Source organism: Metarhizium brunneum, chromosome 2 (genome assembly GCF_013426205.1).
Source record: "Metarhizium brunneum chromosome 2, complete sequence".
In the NCBI taxonomy this organism is placed as follows: domain Eukaryota; kingdom Fungi; phylum Ascomycota; class Sordariomycetes; order Hypocreales; family Clavicipitaceae; genus Metarhizium; species Metarhizium brunneum.
In genome coordinates, this window is record NC_089423.1 from 3493159 (window position 1) to 3519065 (window position 25907).

At 53.0% G+C, this 25907-nt stretch overlaps 11 protein-coding genes across 11 annotated transcripts; 6 read left to right on the plus strand and 5 right to left on the minus strand.

Moving 5' to 3' along the window:
• Positions 1–342: 342 nt before the first annotated feature.
• Positions 343–2454, plus strand: G6M90_00g040060 (uncharacterized protein; the record flags this gene model as incomplete). Its single annotated transcript, XM_014691870.2, has 3 exons — positions 343–456; positions 545–2197; positions 2281–2454. The coding sequence occupies 3 exons, from the start codon at positions 343–345 to the stop codon at positions 2452–2454; spliced, it is 1941 nt and encodes a 646-aa protein (XP_014547356.2).
• A 318-nt stretch (positions 2455–2772) lies between these two features.
• On the minus strand, positions 2773–4406 carry BGL1B_1 (Beta-glucosidase 1B; the record flags this gene model as incomplete). The annotated part of the gene is made up of 3 exons (XM_014691871.1): positions 2773–3457; positions 3521–3807; positions 3870–4406. The coding sequence occupies 3 exons, from the start codon at positions 4404–4406 to the stop codon at positions 2773–2775; spliced, it is 1509 nt and encodes a 502-aa protein (XP_014547357.1).
• A 543-nt stretch (positions 4407–4949) lies between these two features.
• LAC12_2 (Lactose permease) lies at positions 4950–6587 on the plus strand (the record flags this gene model as incomplete). Its single annotated transcript, XM_014691872.1, has 2 exons — positions 4950–5102; positions 5193–6587. 2 exons carry the CDS (start codon positions 4950–4952, stop codon positions 6585–6587), a joined length of 1548 nt encoding a protein of 515 aa, XP_014547358.1.
• Positions 6588–6856: 269 nt separating this feature from the next.
• G6M90_00g040090 (uncharacterized protein) lies at positions 6857–8510 on the minus strand (the record flags this gene model as incomplete). Its single annotated transcript, XM_014691873.1, has 10 exons — positions 6857–7214; positions 7279–7423; positions 7481–7544; positions 7593–7711; positions 7768–7851; positions 7902–7980; positions 8036–8101; positions 8189–8215; positions 8295–8307; positions 8380–8510. 10 exons carry the CDS (start codon positions 8508–8510, stop codon positions 6857–6859), a joined length of 1086 nt encoding a protein of 361 aa, XP_014547359.1.
• Positions 8511–10353: 1843 nt separating this feature from the next.
• Positions 10354–12261, plus strand: INT1 (Inositol transporter 1; the record flags this gene model as incomplete). Its single annotated transcript, XM_014691874.1, has 5 exons — positions 10354–10795; positions 10858–11104; positions 11171–11377; positions 11432–11814; positions 11870–12261. The coding sequence occupies 5 exons, from the start codon at positions 10354–10356 to the stop codon at positions 12259–12261; spliced, it is 1671 nt and encodes a 556-aa protein (XP_014547360.1).
• Positions 12262–12441: 180 nt separating this feature from the next.
• On the minus strand, positions 12442–13437 carry G6M90_00g040110 (uncharacterized protein; the record flags this gene model as incomplete). The annotated part of the gene is made up of 1 exon (XM_014691875.1): positions 12442–13437. One exon carries the CDS (start codon positions 13435–13437, stop codon positions 12442–12444), a length of 996 nt encoding a protein of 331 aa, XP_014547361.1.
• Positions 13438–13928: 491 nt separating this feature from the next.
• On the plus strand, positions 13929–14609 carry G6M90_00g040120 (uncharacterized protein; the record flags this gene model as incomplete). The annotated part of the gene is made up of 1 exon (XM_014691876.1): positions 13929–14609. The coding sequence occupies one exon, from the start codon at positions 13929–13931 to the stop codon at positions 14607–14609; it is 681 nt and encodes a 226-aa protein (XP_014547362.1).
• A 2870-nt stretch (positions 14610–17479) lies between these two features.
• On the plus strand, positions 17480–18220 carry G6M90_00g040130 (uncharacterized protein; the record flags this gene model as incomplete). Its single annotated transcript, XM_014691877.1, has 1 exon — positions 17480–18220. The coding sequence occupies one exon, from the start codon at positions 17480–17482 to the stop codon at positions 18218–18220; it is 741 nt and encodes a 246-aa protein (XP_014547363.1).
• Positions 18221–18944: 724 nt separating this feature from the next.
• On the minus strand, positions 18945–20318 carry CYP505A3 (Bifunctional cytochrome P450/NADPH--P450 reductase; the record flags this gene model as incomplete). Its single annotated transcript, XM_014691878.1, has 1 exon — positions 18945–20318. The coding sequence occupies one exon, from the start codon at positions 20316–20318 to the stop codon at positions 18945–18947; it is 1374 nt and encodes a 457-aa protein (XP_014547364.1).
• A 1333-nt stretch (positions 20319–21651) lies between these two features.
• G6M90_00g040150 (uncharacterized protein) lies at positions 21652–22080 on the plus strand (the record flags this gene model as incomplete). Its single annotated transcript, XM_066130266.1, has 3 exons — positions 21652–21699; positions 21776–21844; positions 21919–22080. The coding sequence occupies 3 exons, from the start codon at positions 21652–21654 to the stop codon at positions 22078–22080; spliced, it is 279 nt and encodes a 92-aa protein (XP_065986222.1).
• Positions 22081–22318: 238 nt separating this feature from the next.
• G6M90_00g040160 (uncharacterized protein) lies at positions 22319–24315 on the minus strand (the record flags this gene model as incomplete). Its single annotated transcript, XM_014691879.1, has 2 exons — positions 22319–22443; positions 22506–24315. 2 exons carry the CDS (start codon positions 24313–24315, stop codon positions 22319–22321), a joined length of 1935 nt encoding a protein of 644 aa, XP_014547365.1.
• Positions 24316–25907: the final 1592 nt, after the last annotated feature.

Genomic DNA, 25907 nt, shown 5'->3' on the forward strand with positions numbered 1-25907 from the left:
ATCAACACCAGTGACGGCCGCCAAGCCGTCGCCAGTGGTGACGGGCCGGCACAATTGACTCGAGTCCAACTTGACCCGAGTTGGAACTTAGCTCAATGTCGTGCACACAGTTGGCTGACCCCAGATTCCGCCCCCGCTCCAGCTGAAAGTCAGATGCGGAGTTTTCTTGCTCAATAAAAGTGTGGATCGTCCATCATCCTATCCTCCACGTGGCGAGCGACGCTCAAGACTGCGTTTGACCGACATAAAACCCCGAAAGTCCCTTGCTTCCTCGCCCGTTTTCCCCGTCCCAGGGCATTGCTCCTCCGGTCCCATCATGTAAAGGGCGAGCATCATGTCAACATGAGCAGCTCGTTGCAGGGCTCGCCTCCACGCCCTCTGTCGCCAATCCTGGACAAACCACGGCGCCAAGCGATCACTCGAGCCTGCGACCGTTGCCGCCGAAGAAAAGCAAAGGTGCGGCTTTATTGTTTATTTCTCCGTCGGAGCTTTCCATGGCCCTTGGGCAGCTACAGCTACAGCTAACCTAACTCGAGTCTACAAGTGCGACTTTGACAACGCCGTGGGTACCTGCTCGCACTGCCGAGACACCAATGCTCGTTGCACATTTGACTTGCCTCTAGCCAAGCGCGGGCCCAAGTCGAAGAAGAGCACCGACTCGTCTATTCCGCCGGAGTCTGTGTCGACATTCTCCGGTCGAAGAGGCATACACCACGCGCCACTTGTCGGGCACCCTTCCAGCTCGACCGCAGCAGCCACTTTCAAAAGCCCACCAAGCTCGTCGACGACGACGCCATGGGAATCCTCAGCTCAACTCGCCGCTGGCGCCGGACTGTCTCCAGCCTCGACTCGAGACTTTGCTTCCGTAGCAAGTCCCCCAGCAGCGCATGGCGTTTCCGCCGTCAGGCGGTGGCGCACTTTATCCAGAGCCCTGTCGCTACGAAACAAGGTCCTTGAGCAAATGGTTGAGCGATGCTTTGGCCTCTTTTTCGAGTATCTCTATCCCCTCACTCCCCTGGTACACGAACCAAGTCTTCGTGACGGGCTTTCCATATTTACGTCACAGTCGTCCAACTCGGCGTTGCAGAACGCGCCACGAAATGGAAATGACGGTCTGGCCGACACTCTGCCCGCCTTGAACCCTCCGGCATGGCCTGGAATTTCTCCCGACGTTGGCTCCGGTCCCGGCGGCGAGACGTTGGGATGTTGGCACGATGCCACATTCACCCTCATTACCGCCGTTTGTGCCGAGGCGGCGTTCCTTCTCCCCAAGGACCTCTTTCCCGAGGGCGAGACGGTGGCTGATCTCTTCTTGCAAGCTTCGAGGGACTGTCTGAACAGCTATTTGGAGGCGGACCTGGAAAACCCAAATGCAAACTCCATAACCATTCGGTACTTTCACTCAAACTGCGTCCATGCCGCCGGGAAGCCCAAGTACTCGTGGCACATCTTTGGCGAGGCCACCAGACTCGCACAGGTCATGAGGCTATACGATGAGGCCGCCTTGGAAGGGCTGCCGCCTGTGGAATCTGAGCTGCGCCGCCGTGCTTTCTGGATCGTTTACATGGGCGATAAGTCAGCCGCCATCCTAAACAACCGCCCAATAACTATGCACAAGTATTCCTTTGAAACCGGAGTCACTACAGCATACCCAACCGGGATGGACAACAGGTCGGGCTCCATGGCAAGTGTCTCCGACGTCGCAACGCCCCCCGATAGCCACGGTAGCAACTTCATCGCTGGATTCAATGCAAACCTGAAGCTGTGGCAAGCAGCCTCAGACCTCCTGATTCAAGTTCGACTCTTCCAAGACCAAAAGTCCATCGAGTTTGGCGCCGCAAACCGGCCGAGCCAAGCACTAACAGAGTCCGAGAGGCAGCGCCTAGACTCGCTCTTTGTACAATTCATCACATGCATGGACGATCTGCCCCCGTACCTGCAGTCATATACATTTGCCGCTGTCGGGGGCGCCGGCGGCCCCATCGCCGAAGCCAAGCAGTTCGTCATCCAGTGCGCAAATCTCCAGGTCTCCTTCCACTGTCTGCGCATGGTCATCACCCAAAAGTTTGAAGATATCGCCTTCTTTACCCCGGGGGCTGAGCAAGCCGACCTGCGCAAGACGGAAATAGTGAGGGACATGCTGAGGGTCATGCACGAGGCGCCGTTTTGGTCTCTGCAGGTCAACGGCGAACCATATGTACGCTTGCCGCCATAATCCTGTTTGACATTGACAGACGTGTCAGAGTGGGCTAACATTTTACTTTTTTTGTGTGCTTGCAGGTAGAAAAGATTAGGCTCATTGGTGCTACGCTGCTGTCTATTATTCATCGTAATCAGGCGTCGCCGCTTGCGGCGCGAGCGAGAAGTGATTTTAGCGTCCTGCTGGACATTTTGACAAGGCTTGATTCAAAGGCCTCGGACGCTCTCAAGAGCACGTCCACTTGGGCCATGTAAAGGATTAAAAAAACAGGGAATTTGAGCATGGCTTTGGGTGTTTGGGTATTTGGATTCATGGTTGTTGGGAAAATAGCGCTTCATGTACAGGTAGAGCTGGACGGACCTTGGCTCATGGATTTCTATCTCGTCTCTGCAACTTTTTACACAATGTATGCAACTGCTGTATTTACCAGTCGTGATTTGCTGCGCACCTCCTTGGGTTTATGCAATCTGTCCATATGCAGCGTGTACATGGTTCTTTCGTGCGACCTTCTCCCAGACATGTGCAGCCCTGCCATGTACGGAAGAGCTTGAGAGCCGCCGTGATTAGTCGCATTAGCTAGTAGTGACGGAGAGTCCCTGTCTGTCCGTAACCATTTTCCTCAGCAGCAACGCAGACTGTTTGGGAGTGCGCTTTAGAGTCTTGTAATCGGTGAATGTAACGCCAAAGCGTGGGCCGTAGCCATCAGACCATTCTGTGAAGCGGTTAGCTACAAATACTTGAGAAATGGACAGGAACGCACCGAGATTATCAAGAAGCGCCCAAGCAAAGTAGCCCTTGATAACAGCTCCATCGTCCACAATGGACTTGCATATAGCGTCTAGATGAGAGCTGAAGTACTTGATGCGGTATGGGTCATTGACTGCCTCGTCGCAAGTCATCTTGTCCTCCCCGGGGCATGGGCAGCCATTCTCGGTGATGTAGATGGGCTTTCCGTATAGATTATATACCCGGGTCAGATGTTTCCGGAACAAGTCAGGGCAGGATCGCAGCCAGTGTAGGCCACTCTCTTCGCCCACAGGAGTCCCTTGTTTGTCTTGCTGCAGCTCGTCCAGGTTACCCACGAAGTCGGTATCCGATGCGGGCTCCCCCCTGTGCCGAGCGAACTGCGACGTGTAGTAGTTCATTCCGTAAAAGTCAGTCTCGGCTTCCTCCAGAAGGGCAACCTCGGATTCTGTAAAGAGCGGAAGCCGGTCGCCGAGTTGCTCGCGCATGCAGCTAGGGTAGTCCTTCTTCAAGCTATGTTTCCCAGTTAACTCTGCCCGTTGAAGAATTGCTTCTGCTTCACAGTGGGCCACTTACAAGATGGGGTTGGCGAACCAGCCAATGTGGAATTCCATCCGTCGCTCAGCGGCCTCTTTATCGCGAGAGTCTGCACTGTCCCAAGGTTCGTAGTAGTCGCCATTGAGTGATATGCCGATCTGGCCTCCTTGAGAGGGCTTGAAGTCCTTGTTATAGGCGATGACGGCGCGAACATGGCTCAAAATCTGGGCCTTGCCCACAATCCAAGGCTCAGTGGCACTGTTGCCGGCATCTGACAGGTCGTTTGTGCTGCTTCTTCCAGGCGCATTGCCGCCGGTAGAATATCCCTGTCGCAGAATCAGTCATTTGATCTTGTCGCAAACAAATCTCTCAGTGTTGGACGGCCTACAAAGATGGATTGGATCCACGGCTCGTTCAAAGTGATCCAATTCTTGACTCTGTCTCCAAAGCGCTCATAGCACACCCTCGCGTAGCGCTCAAAGTCCAACTGAGACTCTTGGACATCAAGCCAGCCACCATAACGATCGTGCAGCGCCTGGGGGAGGTCCCAGTGGTACAGCGTGACCCAGGGCGTGATTCCTCTTTTGAGGAGAGAGTCGATGAGTCTGCTGTAGAATGAAATGCCCTCCTCGTTCAGAGGGTCATTTCTGCCGCCTTGGGGAATAATGCGAGACCAAGATATGGAAAATCGGTACGCCTTGGCACCGTATTTGGTGAGAAGATCAAAGTCCTCTTCATACCGGTGATAGTGATCGCAGGCAACATCGCCATTGGCTCCCTTGGTACGAGTTGGTTCGAGATGGCAGAAGGTGTCCCAGATGGATTTGCCTCTACCGCCCTCCGCGACAGCCCCCTCTATCTGATACGCTGCTGTCGCGAAGCCCCATTCAAAGTCGGCAGGGAGGAGTGAACTCTTGCTGCCCATTTTTTGTAAGTTTTGTTGGTGTTGCGACCGCAAACAGAAGAGCCGGTCCCGCCGAAAGGATTCGTCGCGAGGGAGTGAAGTGAGCTGTTGTAGCCTTCAAGTGCTACTCTCTCCCGCCATGCGAGGTTTATATTGAATATGTTCCACGAGAGACGAGGAAAATCGAATGATAACGATTGTTTCTGTCGCATTTGCTAGATTCGCTTCATCTCCATAGCGGGATATCAAGTAGTATTGTTCCGCGCGATTTCGCCGTCCGAATTCGCCGTTTTTCCGATTCCCCGAGCCGCGACCCACACCTTCTTCACCCCCCACGGGGAACCGTTAGACTCCTCGTCTCAATTTATCCCAGGATTTCACGCTAGAGCCATGTATCAACTAAATGATATATATACTTGGTCGAGATGACATTGTTCGCATCGTTTCAACTCAGTGTATCGATATCAGTCTGATCACATTCGTTGGTGAGGGACCATCAAGTCTCCGACCTCGTATTGTTGAAGCTTTTTTTTTTGTCGTCTCGCAACTCCTCTGTCTGCTCCAATGGCTCCCTCTGCTGCTCATACCGCGGATGGCATCCTTCCGCCTATCGATCTCAAGGCCATTCGTCCTTTTTGGAAGAGAAGAAACGGCATCCTGCTCTACTTCCTTCTTACTTCGTCGCTCTTCACGAGCGCTGCTCTTGGCATCGATGGGGTACGGTCTCACGTCTCACGTCTCACCACATGCATCCCCGGATCGGCAATTGTGCGTTTGTGCATAAGGCTAACAAGAGATGCATCCTAGTCCATGACCAATGGCATGCAGGTCCTGCCCACTTGGCAGGAACGATTCGGCCACCCAACGGGCTCAAAGCTAGGCTTCTTCGGCGCTTCCAACGCCATTGGCGGAGTGATACCGTTCCTCACGCTGAGCTGGATGGGTGACAAGTTTGGCCGCCGCATCCCCACCGCCCTGGGCTCCCTGGTCATCATCATCGGCGTCCTTGTTGAGTTCTTTGCAACTTCGCTCAACATGTACATTGGCGGCAAGATGGTTCTTGGCTTTGGGAGCGGCTTGGTGCAAATGACGGCTGCTGTCCTGGTGACGGAGCTAAGCCACCCCAAGGAGCGAGTCCAGGTGACGACGTTCTACAATACCTCCATTGTTCTGGGTTACGTCATTGGCGCTTGGGCAACGTATGGCTGTTTCCGGATCCCCAACCAGTGGTCGTGGAGATTGCCTACTCTCATTCAGATTGTCCCCTCTGCGTACCAGCTCGCGTTGATCTTCTTCTCTCCAGAGTCTCCCCGGTGGCTGGTTGCCAAGGGCAGGAAGGAGGAGGCAAGGGAAATCTTGGTCAAGTATCACGGCGAATGCGACCCCGGTTCCCCTGTGGTTGCGTTCGAGTTTGCGGAAATCCAAGAGGTTATTGCCAAGGAAGCCGAGCAAAACATGACCTGGAGGGAATTCTTCTCGTCCGTCCCCAACCTGAAACGAATCGGTCTCTGTTTTGCGACGGCAGTCTTTAGCCAAAGCTCTGGAAATCTGCTCGTGTCCAACTACCTGACCCAGATTCTTAAAGACACCGGCGTCAACGCTGACAAGGACATTACTCTTGTCAATGGCATGGTCACGCTGTGGCAGTACATGGTCGCTCTGACTGTCACTGTCATAATAGACAAGTTTAAGCGACGGACATTCTTCCTCGTTGGTTCCGGGGGTGTCGTCGTCACATTCGTTGTTTGGACCATTGCTGCCCAGCAGTATCTCGAGAAGAATTCGCTAGCTGCAGGCCGTGTGGTGCTTGCCTGCATCTTCATCTTCCAAGCATTTTACACTTTTGCATGGACCAACTTGGTTGTCACCTACCCCCTCGAGGTCGTCACGTACCAGATGCGGGCCAAGACGTGGGCGTTTGTGCTGTTGACTATTCAAGTTGCGTCCATCTTTGGAGGCTATGTGAACCCAATTGGCTTGGAGAATATTGGCTGGAAGTTCTACATCTACTACTGTGTTTGGGTGACAATCATTTTCCTCGTCGTCTACTTCTTCTTCGTTGAGACTGCAGGACCAACACTTGAGGAACTCGCATATCTGTTTGATGGCGCCGAGGCAAAGATGAATATCATGCATGCGACAAAGGGAATAGAGGATTCCGCAGCGCACATGGAGGAGAAGCCAGGGCAGAAGTTGGTTTAAAGAGCGTGCGATGTACAGTAGCGTTGGTCTGCCAATGGATTGTCAGTCAAAATACAGTATGGTACAGTAGGATAAAAAGTAATGTACCCAGAAGAAATTTTGCTGTTATAACCAAGACTTTTTATGCTTTACGTTGTGTTGATTCGTCACTGTCATCCGCCACATCCTTGAATCAAAGCTTTTTTTTCCTTCCCCAACTCCATTTTCAAAACAACAGGTTTCGCTCCATAGATCTGGCAACAAGACACCACCACTCAACTAATTGCAATTTAGACGGATTCCCAAGCCAATGAGAAAATCTCAGTGCCCGCTCGAGAAATTCCGACTTCAAATTTTCCATCTGCACTCTTCACACTCGTACCAATTTTCTCTCCCTTTCTCTCCAATATGATCTTCTTGTCGGACGTCTCAGGAAGCTTGTAGAAGCGTCGTCCATGCCGGCTGAGGAACCCTTCCAACTTCTCCTGTGTGATGTCATTTTCACTAATATCACCACGCACAACGCCTTCTTCCAAGGCCATCAGTACGAGCTGAGTCGCAACTGGTTGAGTGAACACTCCCGCGGGAGCTTTGCCTTGCTCAGCGGAAGTTTTGGAGATGATCTGATGAGGTGCGCTATCACTTCCACTGTGTATAATGATTAGACAAGGTGCGGTTCGCATCTAGAGTCCTGCATGTTCTCGGGACTTACAAGAAGAATTTGGGATTACCACTGACCAGAGCCTTTAGAAGGGCATCTCTGTCAGTAGGCTTTTTGGGAATAGGCTTGCAGAAGGCAAACGGGTCGCAGCAAGCATCCGCTCCGGTCAGATAAAGGTGATGCGCCGTAATCGTTGCTATCCATTGCATTATTAGTTTCGTTTGTATGTCGTCATCAAAAGAGTATCACATACCGCCAACGGTGGGGCCGCAGGCCTTGACTGCTTCAACAGCTGCAGAAGTGGTGCAGTGTTCAAGCTAAATATGTCAGTCGTGTATAACAGAGATTTCTTAGTGATTACTCACGACAATTCGAAGACGGGGAAAGCGTTCATGAAGCTTCTTGAGGGTCGGTAGGAACGCTTCCTCGAGAGTTGTATTTTCAGGAGCAAGAGACTCCAAGACCTCACCATGGAGGTTCAGCACTGCCATTGATAAGACTCGTGCCCACAAATCATAGAATGGGGCAAAGGCATCATACCCATATCGTTCTCTTCCATGGCAGCAAATGTAGGGTAGAAGGCCTCAACATTGGCAACGCCATTTTCAGAGTTGGTAGTGACACCTGAGGAGGTTAGCATTCGTTGTAGGCAGGCAATACGCATCAAGCCTTACCCTGGGGATACATCTTGACACCGGTGATACCGGCGGCGGCGGCCTTGGCAATCACATCGGGGGTGACAGAAGGATGGAGCTACGCTTCTGTTAGAATGTCCAAGCCAGAGTCTACAGAGAACCGCGTCACATACGAATAGAGACATAAGATAGTGAACATTTGGATCGATCTTTTGCAGCTGAGCCTTGTATTCTAATGCCTGTCGATTTCAACGTTAGCGTTTGGCTTCTTCGGTCATGCCGCGTTCGTTGCCCCATTGTAGCAACGATTCAGATATCCAACGTACTCTTTCGACAGTTGTAATGGGGGGAACCTGAGTAGCACCAAGATTAAAATGTTTCCACGTGAAACCTGGCGTCACAGCGGACAGGGGACAGGCAACGGGAACAAACAAGGTTCGGCATGCTATTTGAATAAATCAGCATTGCAATGCATACATTACGTACTACTTGTATATGAAAAAATATGGATTCTTACACAAAGACGGTGTCAACTCCTCCCTGTCGGACAGTAGGAGCCACGAGCTCCATGAGCTCGGCCTGTCGCAGATGCACATGCATGTCCGCCGTAGGCGGCAGCTCGAGCCGTTGCGTGGTCTTCAATTGCATTTTGCAGGATAGCAAGTCGTCTCGGTGTAGACTGGTACTCTTGGACGGAACATGAGATGATGGACAAATTGGAGACAAGCTGCCAAAGGTAGGGATGGTGGTGTGGCGGGGTTTAGGAGGGGCAGAAAACTCCGGCGTCACGTGCCACCAACTTTAGTCCTTATACTTTCGTACCTACTACCAATGACTGATTGACAGTTGTATTGACTCCTTTCTTGTTTCGTGCAGGGTATGCGTATTGAGTGAGGTTCTCTGGCAAGCGGACCTTGATGTAGCACAATTAGACTTGAGACATAGTTGGGTACTAGTAGGAAGGTGATGCACGAATTATCCCATCCCTGCTCATGGGCAGCCAGTTCGGCAGCCGGCAGTGGCCCGAGCAGTCCCGCCGTGCCAAAAAGTTGGCTTCATTGCATGTGCAGTTTTAACGAGTTCGGGCTCGCTTTTGGGTCGCCGGAAGTGGTGAACAACAAACGCAGCTTGGTCCGAGTTTGCAGATATTTGCTTCCGATGTACGGAGCAAACCTCCCCCTCCATTACTCTCAAAGAATCGAATGATATTGAAATTGCCCAAAAAAATCATGCGCTGCATACGCCTCCTCCTTTACTCCGTCCTTGATGTCGTGTCTGCTTCATTTGCAGACCACCTGCCCTGTTGCCTTGGCCTCTGTACAGGAAAACTGAGGTTGATGAACTTGATTGGCTCTCAAAAATGTTGTCGGTCCGAGATGCCCTGGAGGCTTTCTAGAAATTGCACGAGGCTAGTGACGCTAGACTCACCCTACCAAAAACATTGCGCCAACAACAACCAACAGCAACAAGCCCTGGCCACACTTGACGGTTGTGGCACCCGACCCTCGTCCACTCCAAACCATCGGCCGTTGAAGGCAAAAAGGATAATTCATTAGCCGTTGGCACAAGGCTGGGCGCCATCTCTCATCGTTTTCTACGGAGTAGCTCTGCCGAAATCGTTGCAGATGTGGCTGCCAAGATGCCCTCAACGTCAACCCCAACCCCAACCACCGGTGAAAATGCCTCAACCAACCCGTCGTCGTCGCCCGCGACAGCAGAAATTAGTGTGGCACGGGCGTGAAGCCGCACTAATTGAGCCTGGTCCACTTCATTTGCCGGCCCGATCATTTTGATGTGCGCCCAGGGCGTAACACGGGCCGTGGATGTACCACTTGGCGATCTTCGCTTTGAGCATCTCGGTCTCATGCCACCACCACCTCCTCCTCCTCCAAGACTGCATAGTTCTTTGTCTTCTGACTTCATTGGCCCATTTTACTCATAGATGCCGTTGAAAACATATCCTCGTCCATCGGCGAGCCCGGCCGCGATGTCGGCAATCCGCATACAACCACACCATTCATTGCGTATGTTGGTCTCAAACGTCTGGTGACATCCATTGTCAAATGCGGCTTACCCATCGATGTGTTTACGCGATTCCAGCACCCTTGTCGGCCACTTGTTCGGTCGAATAAAGAAACATACGAGTCAAGAAACCGGCAGATATTACTATTCTTCCCTCTTTCCACTCCATGCTGGGGTCCCCATCTGGAGCCCCAGGCCCCCTCCGCAATGTAACCCCCGACCAACGGCATAAACACCGGTTTTAAGTAGTAGTAGTAGTAGTGACAACAAGGCTTTTCTTTTGCGGACATGATCATGCCAGATATAAAATGTCACACGGACCCGCTTGGGGTGGCAATACGAACCATAGCATCCTCAGTCGCAACTCTCCTCGTCCATCACCTCTGTTGTCAACTTCAACTCCAGTCGTCAAGCCCGTCCATCACGCTTGATAACCTTGTTCTGAGAAAGAGCTGCAAACTCATATACAATGGGTGGAGGCGGCAACGACAAGGCCGAGGCCGAGGCTCTCGAAGTCGCGCGTGCCGGCGGCCACCAAGTAGATACGTTGATTGGGGAGATGGAGCAAGAACTCGAGGCTTCTGGTGGCCTGAAGCGAGGCTTCTTTAACCTCGAGTTTAAGGATCCAAAGCACTTCACATGGCTGCTGGTAGCGTTTGCCAGTATGGGTGGCCTTCTTTCCGGGCTGGATCAGAGTCTCATTTCCGGCGCAAATCTGTACCTCCCAAAGGACTTGGGTCTCACGCCACGAGAGAACAGTCTAGTTAACTCCGGCATGCCACTTGGTGCAGTGGGCGGTGCGCTGATCCTGTCGCCTGCCAACGAGTATCTTGGCAGAAAAGGCGCAATATATCTGTCCCTGGTCTTGTACACTATTGGAGCAGCTCTAGAAGCTGGTGCTATTGACTTTGGTATGTCACCTTGTACAGTCCAACCATGATCCACGTACTGACGACGTGGGTTTTCATCAAAGGCATGATTGTCGCAGGCCGTGTTATTCTGGGTCTCGGAGTCGGCTTAGAAGGTGGTACGGTTCCCGTTTACGTTGCAGAAACAGTCGAACGCCGCATCCGTGGTAACCTGGTTTCGTTGTACCAGCTCATGATTGCCCTTGGAGAAGTTCTTGGCTATGCCGTTGCCGCCATATTTCTCAAGGTCCCTGGTAACTGGCGATATATTCTCGGCTCCTCCTTAGTATTTTCTACCATCATGTTTTTCGGGTATGTTCATACTACATTCCTTTTTTAGTTTCGGAACTTATATAACTAACAGCTAGGTCCTCATAGAATGCTCTTCCTACCCGAAAGCCCACGTTACCTCATGCATAAAGGCAAGGCTCTTGATGCCTTCAAGGTTTGGAAACGTATTCGAGGTGTTGAGACGACCGAGTCCAAGGAAGAATTTTACGTAATGGCTGTCGCGGTACGTCAAGAAGCCAGCACTGTTACAGAGGTGGCCAAAAATCGACGCTTCCCATGGATGGACTTTTTCACGTACGTATCCCAAGGTTTTCACGGCACTGGGGCATGATCTAATAAAAGTCACAGTGTTCCTCGTGCCCGCCGAGCCCTCATCTACGCGAATATCATGATTCTCCTGGGGCAGCTCACTGGTGTTAATGCCATCATGTACTACATGTCTGTATTGATGAGCCAGATAGGATACGAAGCCGAAAAGGCCAATTACATGTCCTTGGTTGGCGGTGGTTCCTTGCTGATTGGCACAATCCCGGCCGTTTTCCTCATGGAAACTTGCGGTAGACGGTTCTGGGCCATCATGATGTTGCCGGGTTTCTTCATCGGCTTGGTGCTGATTGGTATTGGATACCAGATTAACATTGAGACGCACACCATGGCTGCGGAGGGCTGTTATCTCACCGGACTGATTATTTACATGGCTTTCTTTGGTTCATACGCTTGCTTGACATGGGGTAGGTTTTGCACTCTTGTTTTCCAAGTCAGTCCACTAATACTTGCCGTCTCTAGTCGTGCCGTCCGAAGTCTACCCAACGTACCTCCGAAGCTACGGCATGACCACTTCCGATGCCCTTCTCTTTTTGGCCTCCTTCATTGTCACCTACAACTTCACTGCCATGGAGGAAGCAATGACGCGCACTGGCCTCACTCTCGGGTTCTACGGCGGTATCGCTGTTCTCGGCGAAGTCTACCAAGTGTTCTTCATGCCTGAGACAAAGAACAAGACACTGGAGGAGATTGATCTTGTGTTCCAGCGACCAACCATGGATATTGTGAGAGAGAACTGGGCCGGGGTGAAGGAGAACATGACGGATCTATGCCACGGACGTTTCCGAAAGGTCTTTGTTGCCCAGACTGATCGCCGACCAAGCGTTGACGAGTTGGAGAAACCTGTTGCGTAAGGCACAACTTGGAACCACCTTAAGGACGGGCTGGAATTCAAGCCAAGAGGAGTAGTTCATGATTGACGATAAATTTTTGATACATTTAAGACAATCTCAACAAGGTATATATGGGAGAAGTCATGCATAAATGCTGGAACGGGTGGTCTGCAAGCATCTCTCCGGGTCCAGATATGCACTTTAATACTGTCGATTCCAGAAAATATCCCAGCAAACTCGGCTACACGCTCCCTCGATAATTACTTTTAATGTATCTTGCTGTGCCTTCTTCACCAACTCAAATGCTTCCTCTGCCTGCTCAAACTTGAATCTGTGCGTTACTAATTTCCTAGGCTGGATCTTACCGCTGGCAATCAGTTCCACAGCTCGCGGATAACAGCCGGTGGTATATCTGATGGATCCTTTGATCGTCAAAGCCCTGACACACGCAGTTGTAATTGGAAAAGTCACATTCTCTGGGCCCATTCCGGTCTGCACAAACGTGCCGCCCTTCTTGGCAGCGAATATTCCAGCCTGGATACAGGACTCGGCACCAGTACATTCAAGGACCACATCTGCACCATCTCCAAGCCCGAATTCAGCGATGATGGTTTCGGCAACGGCTCTCGACGCCTGCACGGGATCTTGTCCCTCCACCGGTTTCGACTGGCTTAGAAACACGCCATCGGCGCCAAACTCTTTCGCAAAGTTGACTCTTGATTGGGAAATGTCGACTCCAATCACCCTGCTTGCCCCAGAGGCTTTGGCCACAGCTTGACAAAGAAGTCCTATCGGGCCGCACCCGAAGACGAGGACCGTCTGTCCTGCGCGCAAATCTGCCACTTTATTCACTTGAACTGCAACGGCGACGGGTTCGACCAGGGCTCCATCTTCTGCAGTCATGTGTTTTGGGATGGGGTACGCGTAATCACAAGCGACAATGTAATACTTTTGCAGTGTCCCATCGTGAGGCGGCGTGGCCGCGAACACTGTATCCCCGCAAAGGTTGTAGAGGCCCGAGCGGCAGTGGTCACATCGACGGCACGGCACTCCAGGCTCTATGGCTACCCGGTCGCCAACTTTCACGTTCTTCACTTTCGACCCAACTTCGACCACGACGCCGCAACTCTCGTGCCCCAGGACGATGGGGCTCCAAGACAAAGTCGCCAATGCGTCCTTTCTGCCAGTAGTGCACATCACTGCCACAGATACCAGTCCGCTCTATGCGAACACGAACGTCGTGTTCATCTCGTAGACTTGGTACGGGCCGGTCTTCGAACGAAACTTTTCTGATGGATTGGAGAACGAAAGCCGGGTTCTAGGGGGCGTCAGTGAAGCACAGCGATGAAACGGCGACAATAACCCACGGTGTCTGCCATGCTAGAGTCTATTCTACGGCGCAAACTATCAATGAAGCATGGTTTTCTTCGTGGATGGAATAACCTCGACATCGGGTTGATTCAAGTAGACCTGAGTGATGCCCAAGCTGCGGGGAAGCAGATTCCTATTCGGGCAAGAGGGTTACCGCCCGCTCTCTTCCGGGCCGCACCATCGGCCCCACATGCCCGGAGGCCAGTCCTCCGGCAATTACTTGAGCAAAAACGAGTGTTTCCCTGCCACACAGAAACAACCCCGACCTGCTTCTGCTTCTGCCTCGCTCAACCCCCTCGTCAAGCCAGAGCCTAACAATGGAAGACACGTACAGAGCTCTGTCGGAACGTCTTCGGGCCAAATGGGCCGAAAAGAAGGCCCTCGGCCAAGCCCGTCTCGTGGTCGCCATCGCCGGCCCCCCGGGGTCCGGCAAATCCACCATGGCGAGCAAAGTCGTCGAGCACGTGGCGCGATCCGACAATGCGCCGTCGATAGTCGCCGTGTCCGCAGACGGCTTCCACCTCTCGCGAAGGGCGCTGCGGGCGCTGCCCAATGCGCAGCACGCCCTTGCTCGGCGTGGCGCCCCGTGGACGTTTGACGGCGAGGCGGCGGCCGAACTGGCCTGCCGACTGCGCACCGAAGCCGGACGCAGTGCCGTGTCTGCTCCGACGTTTGACCACGCCCTCGGAGACCCTGTTCAGAACGGGGTAACGATAGCGCCAGAGACGGAGATTTGTATTTTTGAGGGCAACTACCTGTTGAGCGACGAGGCGCCGTGGAGTGCTATTGGGGACGTGGTGGATGATCGGTGGCTGGTCAGGGTCGATGTCGAGGTTGCGAAACGGCGACTTGCCGCACGCCATCTTGACGCTGGGATTGAGGAGTCGATGGAGGATGCTGTTGCGAGGGCGGAGAGCAATGACTTGGTCAATGGGGAGTATGTGATGGCACACAGTTTTGGGCGGCACGATGTCTTGATTGACAGCGCTGAGGGGTAGGACCGCAGTGGCAGTCGAGGGCATCTCCGAGTATCCTAGACTCTTTCTACTTTTGTACATGGAGATGATTCGGTATTTATTTCGCTTTGTTGGTCGCACGGTGCTGTTGCTTGCACATATTTTATCCGTTTCTTAGCACCTGTGTACGATCAACTCACGCCGCTTTATGGTAATATCGGCGGTTTTGATATAACTACATTTTGAGGCATCCCTTAAGACTTGGACGGCCTGGGCAAACACGCCTCAGTTGTGGAAATTCCAATTCAAGGCGGCAGAGGCAGCGGCATGAAATGACGGATCAGTTGGATGAGAACATACTCCGTAAACAGTTTCTCATTCTGACGGGAACAAGTTCGGCCCACGGGCAACTCCTGGAGCCTCACATGACGAGGATGCTTGGATACACAAATGGAACTATCCATTGACTGTACACGGGGCTTATGTGGGCATCGCATCTTCTAGCCGATTATAGAGGCCATGCTTGAGGGCGTCTTCCGCCACTACCACGCCAGCTACCCGATTGTCCATGAGCGACATTGAAAAGGCCGACGAGATGGAGTACCGGTTTCGAAAACAGGACGGCATACTCGTTCTTCCTTGGCCGCGTCAAGGTTTTGTTCGTCGGGGCCCGTTTCCTCCCACGTGTGCGTTCAATGTTGATTCCAGGACGTTGGCGTCGAGGGATAACCCTACCCTTCATGCAGGCGCTTGACGGGGCTGCCCCTCAAACATGAGAGACATGGAGCGAGGACCAACCGGCGTTTATTTCTCGGCGGTGTACGGAGTAATAACTAGCACTGAGTAGTCATACCGGAATCCGTCTGATCAAGCTGGTTTCCGTGTCCCTGCATGCAAGTGATTGGGCATCGCCGCCACATCTCGTCACCGACATGTGATGGTCACACACACACGGCACACATCCCAGGGCATGAGGAAGCGTCGATCGTGGGCTCCATCACATGACCGTGGTCAAGGACGAAACAGACATGGAGGTGGCACGCGCCCATCACGGGACGCTCTTGCCTCCGTAGAAGTGCTGTGAACGCCGCGGCTGATGCCGGCAGATTGTCTAGTACTCTGCCGGTGGTGCAGAGTATAAAGCCACTGTCTTGCCCTTGCACCGTCTTCACAGCCCGTTTGGTGGAGGCGAGTGATTGTCGCTATTGTCTCCGCCTTTGTCCTCGCGATCGGCAAGCCTCCCACGCCCAGAGGTCTGGTGGACGATTCTTCTCCCGTTTCAATGTCAGCCATTGGAGACGCTGTGCAAAGCTGTTCAAATCAGGTTCCTCGTCCAAACTCAAAAGCCACCCCGGTCGGTGCAGCGACATCGGCTGCGCCCGTTGTTACCCGCTGCACGCGCCGCCGGTCCGTGGATGTTTGCATGTTTGGACCCCAACGCATGACCTCAAGGTTCAGCCATTGCCACTTGGGTGTTTGGCAAACCAACACGTTGGCGCCCTCGGCCAGCCAATACGCGGCTGGGACAACGGAGGCATCTCCTCGGTATTTATTATTATTATTAAAAACCTCTGGGGCCGCATGAAGAGGCACTTTTGCGTTTTTGTCTTCCCCTTCATCATCATCATCTCGCTTGGCCCGTCGACAGCCGGCAGGACGTCGTTCACCTTCATACTCCGCAGCCAATATTCTTTCCCCACGACAAGGGCACATGCACGGAACATTGAACGAAATTAACTCCATCTGCTCCTCAACACGCATCGACAAGTATTCTCGAAACTTGCATAGTGGGTTTCAACCCCACTCAAGCGTCTTGACTCGACGGCCTTGAGTCGCCGTCTACGGAGTACTCTGTACTCTGTTCTGTTCACGAGAGAGAGCCCAGCAACAGTCACGCACAACTTCGTCTTTTTCTCTGGTCGAGATTCAACCCAGCTCTACAAAAGAGCCCATAAACCCCTCATCGTCAAATCCCTGGATGCTCCTGCTGCGCCCTCTCCCGCCCACATTTTCACCCACCACCCCGGCTCTTCACGCATCACGCATCACGGGTACTAGTACCAGTCCCTGGCGCCGCCTTCATCATCAAACACGCAATTCACCCATTGGTGATTCGTTTCGCTCGTCTTTCGGCCGGGGCCAGACCTACCGGTTACCTACCTAACCCACAAAGACTGCCACAAAGACCGCCACCAGGACTCACCAAGACGAGAAACTAGCTGAACAAAACGGAGACCAGGCGGACACGCTTGTTCGAGCCTTATTCACTACGAAGCACCGAGTACGGAGTAGTATTAATTATTCATCCAGTACTTGTCCTGTTCACCGCCGTCTGTTCCTTGGGCTTGTATTCCCCTGCCACCACCCCCTGTTCACACATACGATTCGAATCGGTGCAGGCCGCCCGCTCTGGTTCCTGGTCGCTTTATAATTTAAGAGCATCTGGCTGCTGCTCCTGCTGCCGGTGCCATTTCATCCCCTGCTATCCCGTTGCATGGCCTTGCTGTGGCCGACGGCACGCGACCGGCTCCGTTTATACCCTGTCGAGGCCCTTGCAGACCGCAACTTTGAAAGCATCACCGCACCCTGGTGTCGTCTCCCGAAACCCATCTGGACCAAGCTGCAGGGCCGTCTGGATTTCATTGGACGAAACGCAAGGATTGGGGGTTTTGGGTAAACATCTCGTTTTCTCGGGGGACCAGGCTTGGAATGACTAGTCGTCGTTTCCCCAAATACGTTGGCTGTAATTCCCAAGCTCGTGCCAGTTTTATTCCCTTTTCCTTTTCTCCTTCTTCCTCTTCTTCCTCTTCTTCTTCAAGCCCTAGACCAACTGGATTGGTTGACTGCTGCTGCCACCCCAAACAGCTCTCGTGGACTGTCCGCTGCACCATCTCCAACCCCCCTCTCCCGATATGAATCCCAGGTTTAGCCTTGCTGCGTCGTCGGACACGACCTACCACAGCTTCCACGACATCGAGCTGCAAGAGCCGCCGTCTCCTCCCCGCTCAAGAGGCGCCATCGACTCGGGCCGGGCGGCGGACGGCGTGAACCAGCCCATCCAGCCCGCACCGCCTCCCACGGCCGTCAAGATGCAGCGGCAGGACTCGGGGTACGAGTCACACCAGTCTGGTTCGGCCCGAAACTCCCTCTCCCACCCGCGGCCGGTCCCTCCGTCGCGGCGCACCTCCACCGTGTCTTCCACCGCCGGCGCCGTCACCACAGCCCGGGCTCGCGCGCGGCCGTCCACGCGCAGATCGGCCAAGTCGTATCCCCAGTCCGGCGTGCCGTCTCCGGGCTACTTCCAGTTCCCTGCCCCGGACCTAGTCGAGCTCACCGAGACCGCATCCCGAGTCGAGCCGCCGCCGCCGAACCTGCCGCCGCCCACGACACACTACTGGACGAGCGACAGCACCCGCCGCCTCGAGTACGCCGCCATCGACGCCGCCAGCCGCGGTGTCAAGGGCTGGATCAGGAGGCACCTCGTCCCGGACTGCTTCACGCCCAGACACGTAGCCTTTGACGACGACTCGGGCAGCGTGCGCCGCTACAGGCTGGAGCTCGAGGAGGAGCAGGACGAGAAGGCGTGCCCCCAGGTCAGAGAACGCCGCAAGGGGTGGAACTTTTTTTCTCTGCGGAAAAGCAGCACCATCTGATTCTCTCGGGGGGGGGGGGGGGAGCGTACCCTTTGTTTTGGGCATCTTTGTTTATTTCTTTTGTTAGCATTGCATCGGTTTCTTTTCAGCACGGGTGCATCTTGTGGCGTTTTATATACCCTCTTCCTCCTTTTTTTTTTCAAACGTGAACCTTTTAATACTTGGAAATCGCATGGAACGCGCACTCGGTTTGCTGCGCAAGATACAGAGAATGAATAGCATAGTACATGATATACATACAGGATGGGATAAAGACAGACGCATATTATCCAGGATGCATGGCATTTATACCCCCACGTCAAGACACATAGCATACAAATACAGAATATGATGACGATTCAACATGTACGTGGTTCGAGACACGTATTCGTGCCTTTGCCCGAGGGGTGCCGATGTCGACCTACTTTTATCCCGAGAATTGGGGTGAAGATGCCGAGTTGCGAAATTGTAAAGCTTCCCTCCGTAGCTGTTTCATCCGGCAATTTTAAAGATGGATCTCTGACAATGTTTTGCTAGGTGAATGGTTTTATATTTAACCCAAAAAAGACGCATGGTATTAAGAGTCCGCTCCTTCAGTTCCCACGTTCCTGCACCACTGCGAAACCAATACACTTCCTTGTCAGCAAACTGACTGCGGCACCTATTTCAACTCAAATTACAACTGCATCAAAGGCCTTCGAACCGGCTCGTATCCAGACTGGTTCCATCCTCACAACACCAAGCCTCACTCCCTCGGCTTCACCTTGGTCTTGAACCCAACCGGCCTAACGTTGAACCATCCATCCTTCTCCAGCGTATACTCGGGGTCTGCCATTTCAAAATCAACCTTTTGCAGCATCATGGCTAAAACCAGCACGCTCCATTGCCAGGCGTGGTGCTTGCCGATACACTCCCTCTTCCCGTTACCGAACCACTTCTTCGCGCCATCGGGCAACCGCTCGAATTGCTCGCCCATCATGCGCTCTGGCTTGAAGGCCAGCGGATCCTCAAAGACAGTCGGATCGCGGTTGACTCCGGCCAAGACAATAATCATTGGCTGGTTGTGGGCAACTTGGTATTTTCCGCCGGCTAGTTGAACGGGTGCCTTGGAGTCGCTGGGGAGGGGCTCGATGTTGAAGCCGGGCGCAGGGGACGACAGTCGCAAAGACTCGTGGACAATGGCTTGCACGTACTTCAGCTCATCCAGTTGCTCGATGGAGATGTCGCCTGCTCCCACAACGGCGTCGATTTCCCGTCTTGCGCGGCTAATCACGTCGGGGTTCCTCAAGAGTAGCAAGATGGCAGAAGTGAGGAGGCATGGCGCCGTGCTGCTCCCAATGGGCATGGAGACAATCTCGTCAATGATTTGTGAATCCGTCAACTTCTTCTTGGTCTCAGGGTCTTCGTTGTTCATTATTGCGGTGAGGACATCTTGGCGAGTAGTCGGGTTGTCCTTTCGATGCTCAACGACGTCGGCTGCGTACCTCCGCATGGTCTGAATGCTCTTGTTGAATTTGTTCCTGTAGACGAGCCAGTTCACCAATGAGAGTCTCGTCGGCCGCATCATCGCCTCAGAGGTTGAATCCTCCATTCCTTTCAACATTGGGTGCTCTGGCCCTTCTAGGCAGTTCAGTTTTTGGCCGAACAAGGTCAAGGTGACAGTTTCGAGGTCGAGTCTTTGGAGCTCAGAGAGTGGTGAGATGACCGTGTTCGCTTCGAGATTCTTCCATTTCGCAAAGAGCTCATTGGCCAAGTCGCGCATCTCTGTAAAATTTTGCTGCCCAAGAGCCTCCGGGGATAAGTGTGGTGCAATGATCCGATGAGCAATCCCCCAGCTTGACTCGTTCTCAAACGCGGTGAACAGAGCATCATGTACAGCCGCCCGAATTTCGACTATTGGCCCTCCAACATACTTCCTGAATCGCTTTTGATCACACAATTCTTCGGCGAGCGCCACGCTACCCACAAACACAATTGTATGGCCCAGAACTGTGATCTGGAAGATCTCTCCATACTCTTCGGAGAGCTTGTTCAACGATGCCCAAGTATTGCTGGGGGTAATGTTGAAAATATTACCCAGCAAAGGCACGCCTGGAGGTCGAGGGATAGGCTGCGGCATTGTTGATGGTTACACAAAGCTGGTGTGAGAAACACAAACGTCGCTTTGAGCAGAATTCACTCTAGACCATGGCTATGAAGACGCTGCTCGCTTCTTATGTGCGAAAGATGGACCAAAACTACATGCAGAAAGAGGGGAGAAGCCCGTCTGGTCGTCATGGGAGGCAGGGCAACCCGACAGCTCATCTGCAGCCACTGCCGAATCAGCACAATGAGCTCAATCGAGATGATTACAGCCAGCCACATGCTTTGACACTCCGGCCGGGAACCACACAATTGTTTCTTCGTCCCCCCTGTCACTGCCTTCCAATGTAGTAGTATTGGTCGGTTAGAACGCTGTGCTCAGTGGCCTCAAAAGGGGATTCAAGACATGCTCCAACCGAGTCGACCTCCCTGGCTGGCGGAAAAGAAAACATGGCACAAATCGCATTCCAGCCATTGTCGAGGCCTGTCGGCACATTTCACGGGGCTTGCAGTAGCGGCCGTACAGAACCAGGGTCCAAGTGGTGATATGCGAAATAACGGAGAACCAATTGGCTGGGGCATATCCAGCCCGTCTCTCTTGGGAGCATCTGCAGTAGACTAATGCTGTGTCATCGCAAAAGCGACTGTTGTCCTTGGACCAGCAGTCCAGTGCGGTCGACGCTGGCCTTGTCCAATTTCTGCCCCAGCTGCTCTGTTGCATTCTGCTCCGTGTCTGTGCAACCTGGTTCAATTGCTGGCAGCGTCAGCAAAACGTCCCCTTTTCTCCATCCGGGAGGCACGACAATGCATTATTCTTCGAGATACTCCGTATTGGAAAAGGGAATAACCTACAGCCAGATGGTACAAGCGGTTGTCTCAATGGCACTCCCTCCAGTCTTTGAGACCCGGCCCAAGGCAGAACGTGGAGGCTGGCCCTTGGTTGTCTGACATTTCATTCGACTCACATACGGAGTAGCTTTCTTGGCTTTCTGATGATGAATTTCAAATGGCCACAGAAAACAGAGCTCGGACAAATTCATAGAGGCGCTTGGTTGTCGGCAAAACAAAAGCAGCAAAAACCAGGCGGAAACTCAGTCCTGTACTATCCTAGTACGTACCTGAAGTTCAAGGGCTGCCACAGAAGTGGGTCTTGCTTAATCATCATACACAATGCGGGAGCTGTCATCAACGCGCGCCGCCGCGGGCCTCCTTACACGTCGTCTTCGGCGACCACCCCGGAATACTGCACCATCGCAAACAAGCTCCCTGCTCCGTCACCACGACTGTCGCTCCTTAGCAGCATCGCCAATCCCTCCCCCTAGAAGAACAGCAGTGCTCAGAAGGCCTCGAAGATACATATATCCGCAGTCATGACGCGCGCCCTGCAGACCATTTCCCTAGGGCTCCTCGTCTCCTCCGTACGACCTTGATCCGCAATTTACGATTTCTACATGCGCAGACAGGAGCCCGCTGCTAACTTTTTTCCATTTACAGCTATATCTCGCCCTTTACTTGGAGCTGATTCCGCTTCCCGCTCTGGTCCAGCAGCAGATTGTCCCTGTCGTACGTCGCTTTTACCCCCCTAATAGCGCCCAGCCACATGGTTTTCAAACCCCGCTGACGTCTGCAACTTGAAGCTTCCATTCTGGGCCCTCATCTCCTTCGGCGCGCTGCTTCTTTTCCGTCTCGGCTGGGGCATCATGACGTTCAACGACGTTCCCGAGGCGCACCAGGAACTCATGAAGGAAATTGACATGGCCAAGGGTGATCTCAGGAAGATGGGCGTCGACGTCGACTAAATGGTACGCAGTCAATCAAAATAACAGCATCTCGTAATGGGAGACGCTACGTGTAAAGTATAACACAGGTGTGTGGTTCACAAAGACAAGAGATTAAACAACAATGAAGGATTATAATATTGTGCATTGGTATCATTGGTAATAAAGCTACTTGTCCATCATGCCACCCGATATGTTTCGCTTAGAATCTTTCAAACGTGTCATGGTCATCATGTCTCATGAAATTACAGATTGGTGTTTAGGCACCTGTCAGAAGCGCCACAATGGTTTGCACTGCTTTTCTTGGGGGTTGGCCGCCTTCGATCAAAACCTCGAATAGTTTGGCAAATTGACCAAACACTCCCCTTTCATCAGCTTGCCGCCCTGGAAGCAAATCAAAATATTAGCGCATGGCCGTCTGTCCGAATAACAGTCTAAACACTTACATTTGCCAGGGATCCCAAGGAACAGTCCCATTTTGCTTTGTGCCTCCCCAGTCCAGTCGAGCTTAATCTTCCATTCCAACCGCACAGCCGATTCTGGGCCTTCTCCTGTAATCGTTGGGACTGGCACATCGTACGATTGCTGGCCGAGAAAGCGAAAGAGGTCTGATTTGCTGCATGTGTCCAAGTCGTCGTCCTGGGAATTGTCCTCGCCCAGTCCAGGCTCCGATCGCATTCGCGATATCGCATCCAAGTAATCGCCCTTGGCGGCCAGACTCTGCTCCAACTGGAACCAAAAGCGAGCTCGCTGTACTGCCACGCGATACCACTCCCCCATTGCCCAAGATAGGATGCCAACATTATGCTGCATTGTTCTGTTGCAATCTCCGGAGCATATCTTCTCAACAAAGGGCCCGAGCTCTGGTCTTGCGCATGGCTCTAACGCGGGGACCTTGAGAGCCAGAATATTGAGATTCATCGCATTGACCACCATGTCGACTCTAGCTGTAAACAAGCCCGGGACATCTCGAGACCGTAGCGTGATTTGCCTCCGCTGCCGTAGAGGTTGATTTTGGGCAGAGGGTAGAACGGAAACCTGCGACGTGGCAGAGAAGGGAGTGAATAGTTGTAAAAATGGTAAATCGTCTGCAGCCGACATGGGAACAGGGTGATGAGATTTGATGTTTGCTTCATCCGTCTCGGGACTTGGCTGATTTGACACCAATCTTGGAGGGCCAAATGGCAAGATTCCCATGGGGTTTAGCGCTGCTTGTGTCATTTGGTGAGCAAGTCCTGGAGTAGGAGCAGTTCTCGTGGCGACCAACGTCTTTTGCACCAGATTTAAAACGTCCTCTTCATTTTCAGGAGCCACAATTCGACCTGCTCGCTGCATAACCCGGATGCGCTCGTTTTCCCGGGCCGCGAGTTCGATTTCTCTCCTCAAAACTGCAATCTCTCTCCGCAAGCGGTTTCTCTCCTTCAGCTTGTGCATATTCTTATCAGACGCAGGGACTTGGCGAGCGGCGTTTGTGTTGGCATTCAAGCTTCGGTCCTGCAACGGCAGCTCTCTCTGCACGGCAGAGCCAGCCGGACTCATCGAGACGCCAACCCTCCTGGCCGGGGTGCTCACGCCGCGCGGTTTCAACGGTGAGCTTTTCATTGGCGACTTCTTTTTCTGCCTGTCTCGGTCTCTCCATCTAGGGCTGCTATGGATGCCTCGCGGAGGCGTTGAAGATACAGGATCTGAGACGGCTGGAGGGAGCTCTGGTTCCGGGGGAGGGGGTATGGGTACCCCAGTGATGGGCTCTCGTCTCTGCATCCGTCCTAGAAAAGGATTTAATTCATCGTCGCCTTCTGGTGCGGGGGGTGGAAACGGTCTTGGGCTTGGTCTTGTGGGTGTTCGAAGTGGTGGCCCTGCCGGCCCAGCCTGAGAGCTCGTCGCTGGTCGTGGTGCACCTCCAGTCTGTTCGACTGTATCTTCCGGTTGATTGGATTCGCTCGCTCCGATGTTGCCGGCTGCTTCTGGCGGTGGTCGAGCAGCACCGGGCGCCGGATTGCTGGGTGCCGGGGCTGTGGTTGTGACTTTTGGCGGCGATCGGAAAGCTGAACGGCGTCGTTCCAGTATTTGCGGGTTGTAGCGCGAAAGGCTTGCTCGAGTGGGTGATGCAAAGGATGGTCTAGGTCGTCGGTTGGGAGACTGTGACGTTGTTGTAGTTGGTAGGTTGGTTGGTGCTTGAGCTGCAGGTCTTGATGCTGCTGTTGGTGCCTCAGGGTCTGGAGAAACGCGTCTTCGTTTTGGCGCAGACTCTTCCATGTTCGTGGAAGAGCTCACCGGATAATATGGGGCGTGAGCATGGTCAAAGGACCTCGCACTTTCAGAAACATGCACAGGTCAGAAACGGCTGGTTTACAAGCAAGCGTCCTCTCGTGATGGTTGGAGACAAAACCGTAGCAACTGACAGATCGCGTTGACCCCAAACAAACCAGCTCGAACGGCCAGCTCAGGATAGTGGATTCAGTGGTTGGCGTCGAATCCTGGCCAAAGGCTCTACTAGCCGGTGCAAGCAATTGTGGGGCCAGATTTCATCGTTCGAGATCAAATTGGTGTCGGTCCACCCACTTGACAGTTCACACGCGACCTTGACACGCATCCATCATCATGGGCCCTTTTCCATTGGGGCACTACGGTTACTCACAAAAGATGGAGTGCTGCTCTACAACATGGCGCATCCAATTTTAAACAGACTGCTGTGCCCTTACGTGCTTGAATCACACCGTTTGACATCTAGAGGCTCCGCCTCCGCATGGCGGTTTGGCTTGATGGTTTCAATGTTGCCTCGTCGCCAGCTATTTACATGCATATGATGCCTCTCACTTCCAGTCATAATTCCACATTTGACCTTGAACGACCCGGTTTTGGTCCTCAAGATGGCGCGTGCGGCCATACATCGCGTCGCCTATCATGAATCAACACTAAAACTAGGCTGAGGTGAGACCAGCAACGAGAACTCCAACAGCTTGCTCAGTGTGTCAGTACGTACATTGCCCCAAAGATGGGGGAGAATTGTGCAATAACAGGCTTGACAGGTCTCGCCGGCGAAATGAGACATTATCGATGTCTATTATGTGACGCCCAGAATCTCGTTTGCTCAAGGGCCGGAGCTTTCGCAGCGTCAACTCGGTCACCAGCCATCCCGACAGAGCGGTCAAGGACCGTGGAACATGTCTTGAAGAGAGAGCCCATGGTTAGTCCTAGTATTTGGGATGAAAACGTATGCGTCGAGCTTGCAGAATTGTGCTTGACATACACCCATGACCAGTTCCACTCGTTATTCTACAGGCCGAGCTTTATGCAAGACCTCCGACATGGAAAGACGCCAAAAGCGATCGTATATGCCATGATGGTCCTGTCGGGAAGGTATTTCTCTGCTCAACGCCAAGGACCTTATGAGTCAACGCATTAGTACCCTCAGTTCAGATTCTCGGCAAACCCCGTGTTTGCTAAGACGCCGCCTACCCACAGAGCCGAGCCCTACGCCAGAGAGTCAGGCATTGCTGAATCTTCGAGACATCTCAGCATCAAGTATTCAAGCCTGCGTCTTTCTCGGCGCTGTGAGTACAGGTGATGGTGAGGCAGCAGCAGACTCTGTTTTCTACCCTGCGGCTTACGGAATCGCAAACTGTCTCGACCTGCCGACTCACTCTTCGCCCCCGATTCTTGACGGAGTTTGCTCTACCAATCGAGGCGAAAGAGCGGCGGTATAGCGAGAATACTGATGTTGGTTTTGTTACATGGATTGGAGACAGCATTTCTTGGCCAAATAACTGGGATGGCATTACTAAACAATAATCTAGTTCTCAGGAGTCGGCAGGGAAACACCCGAGCATCTTCTATAGATACCTACT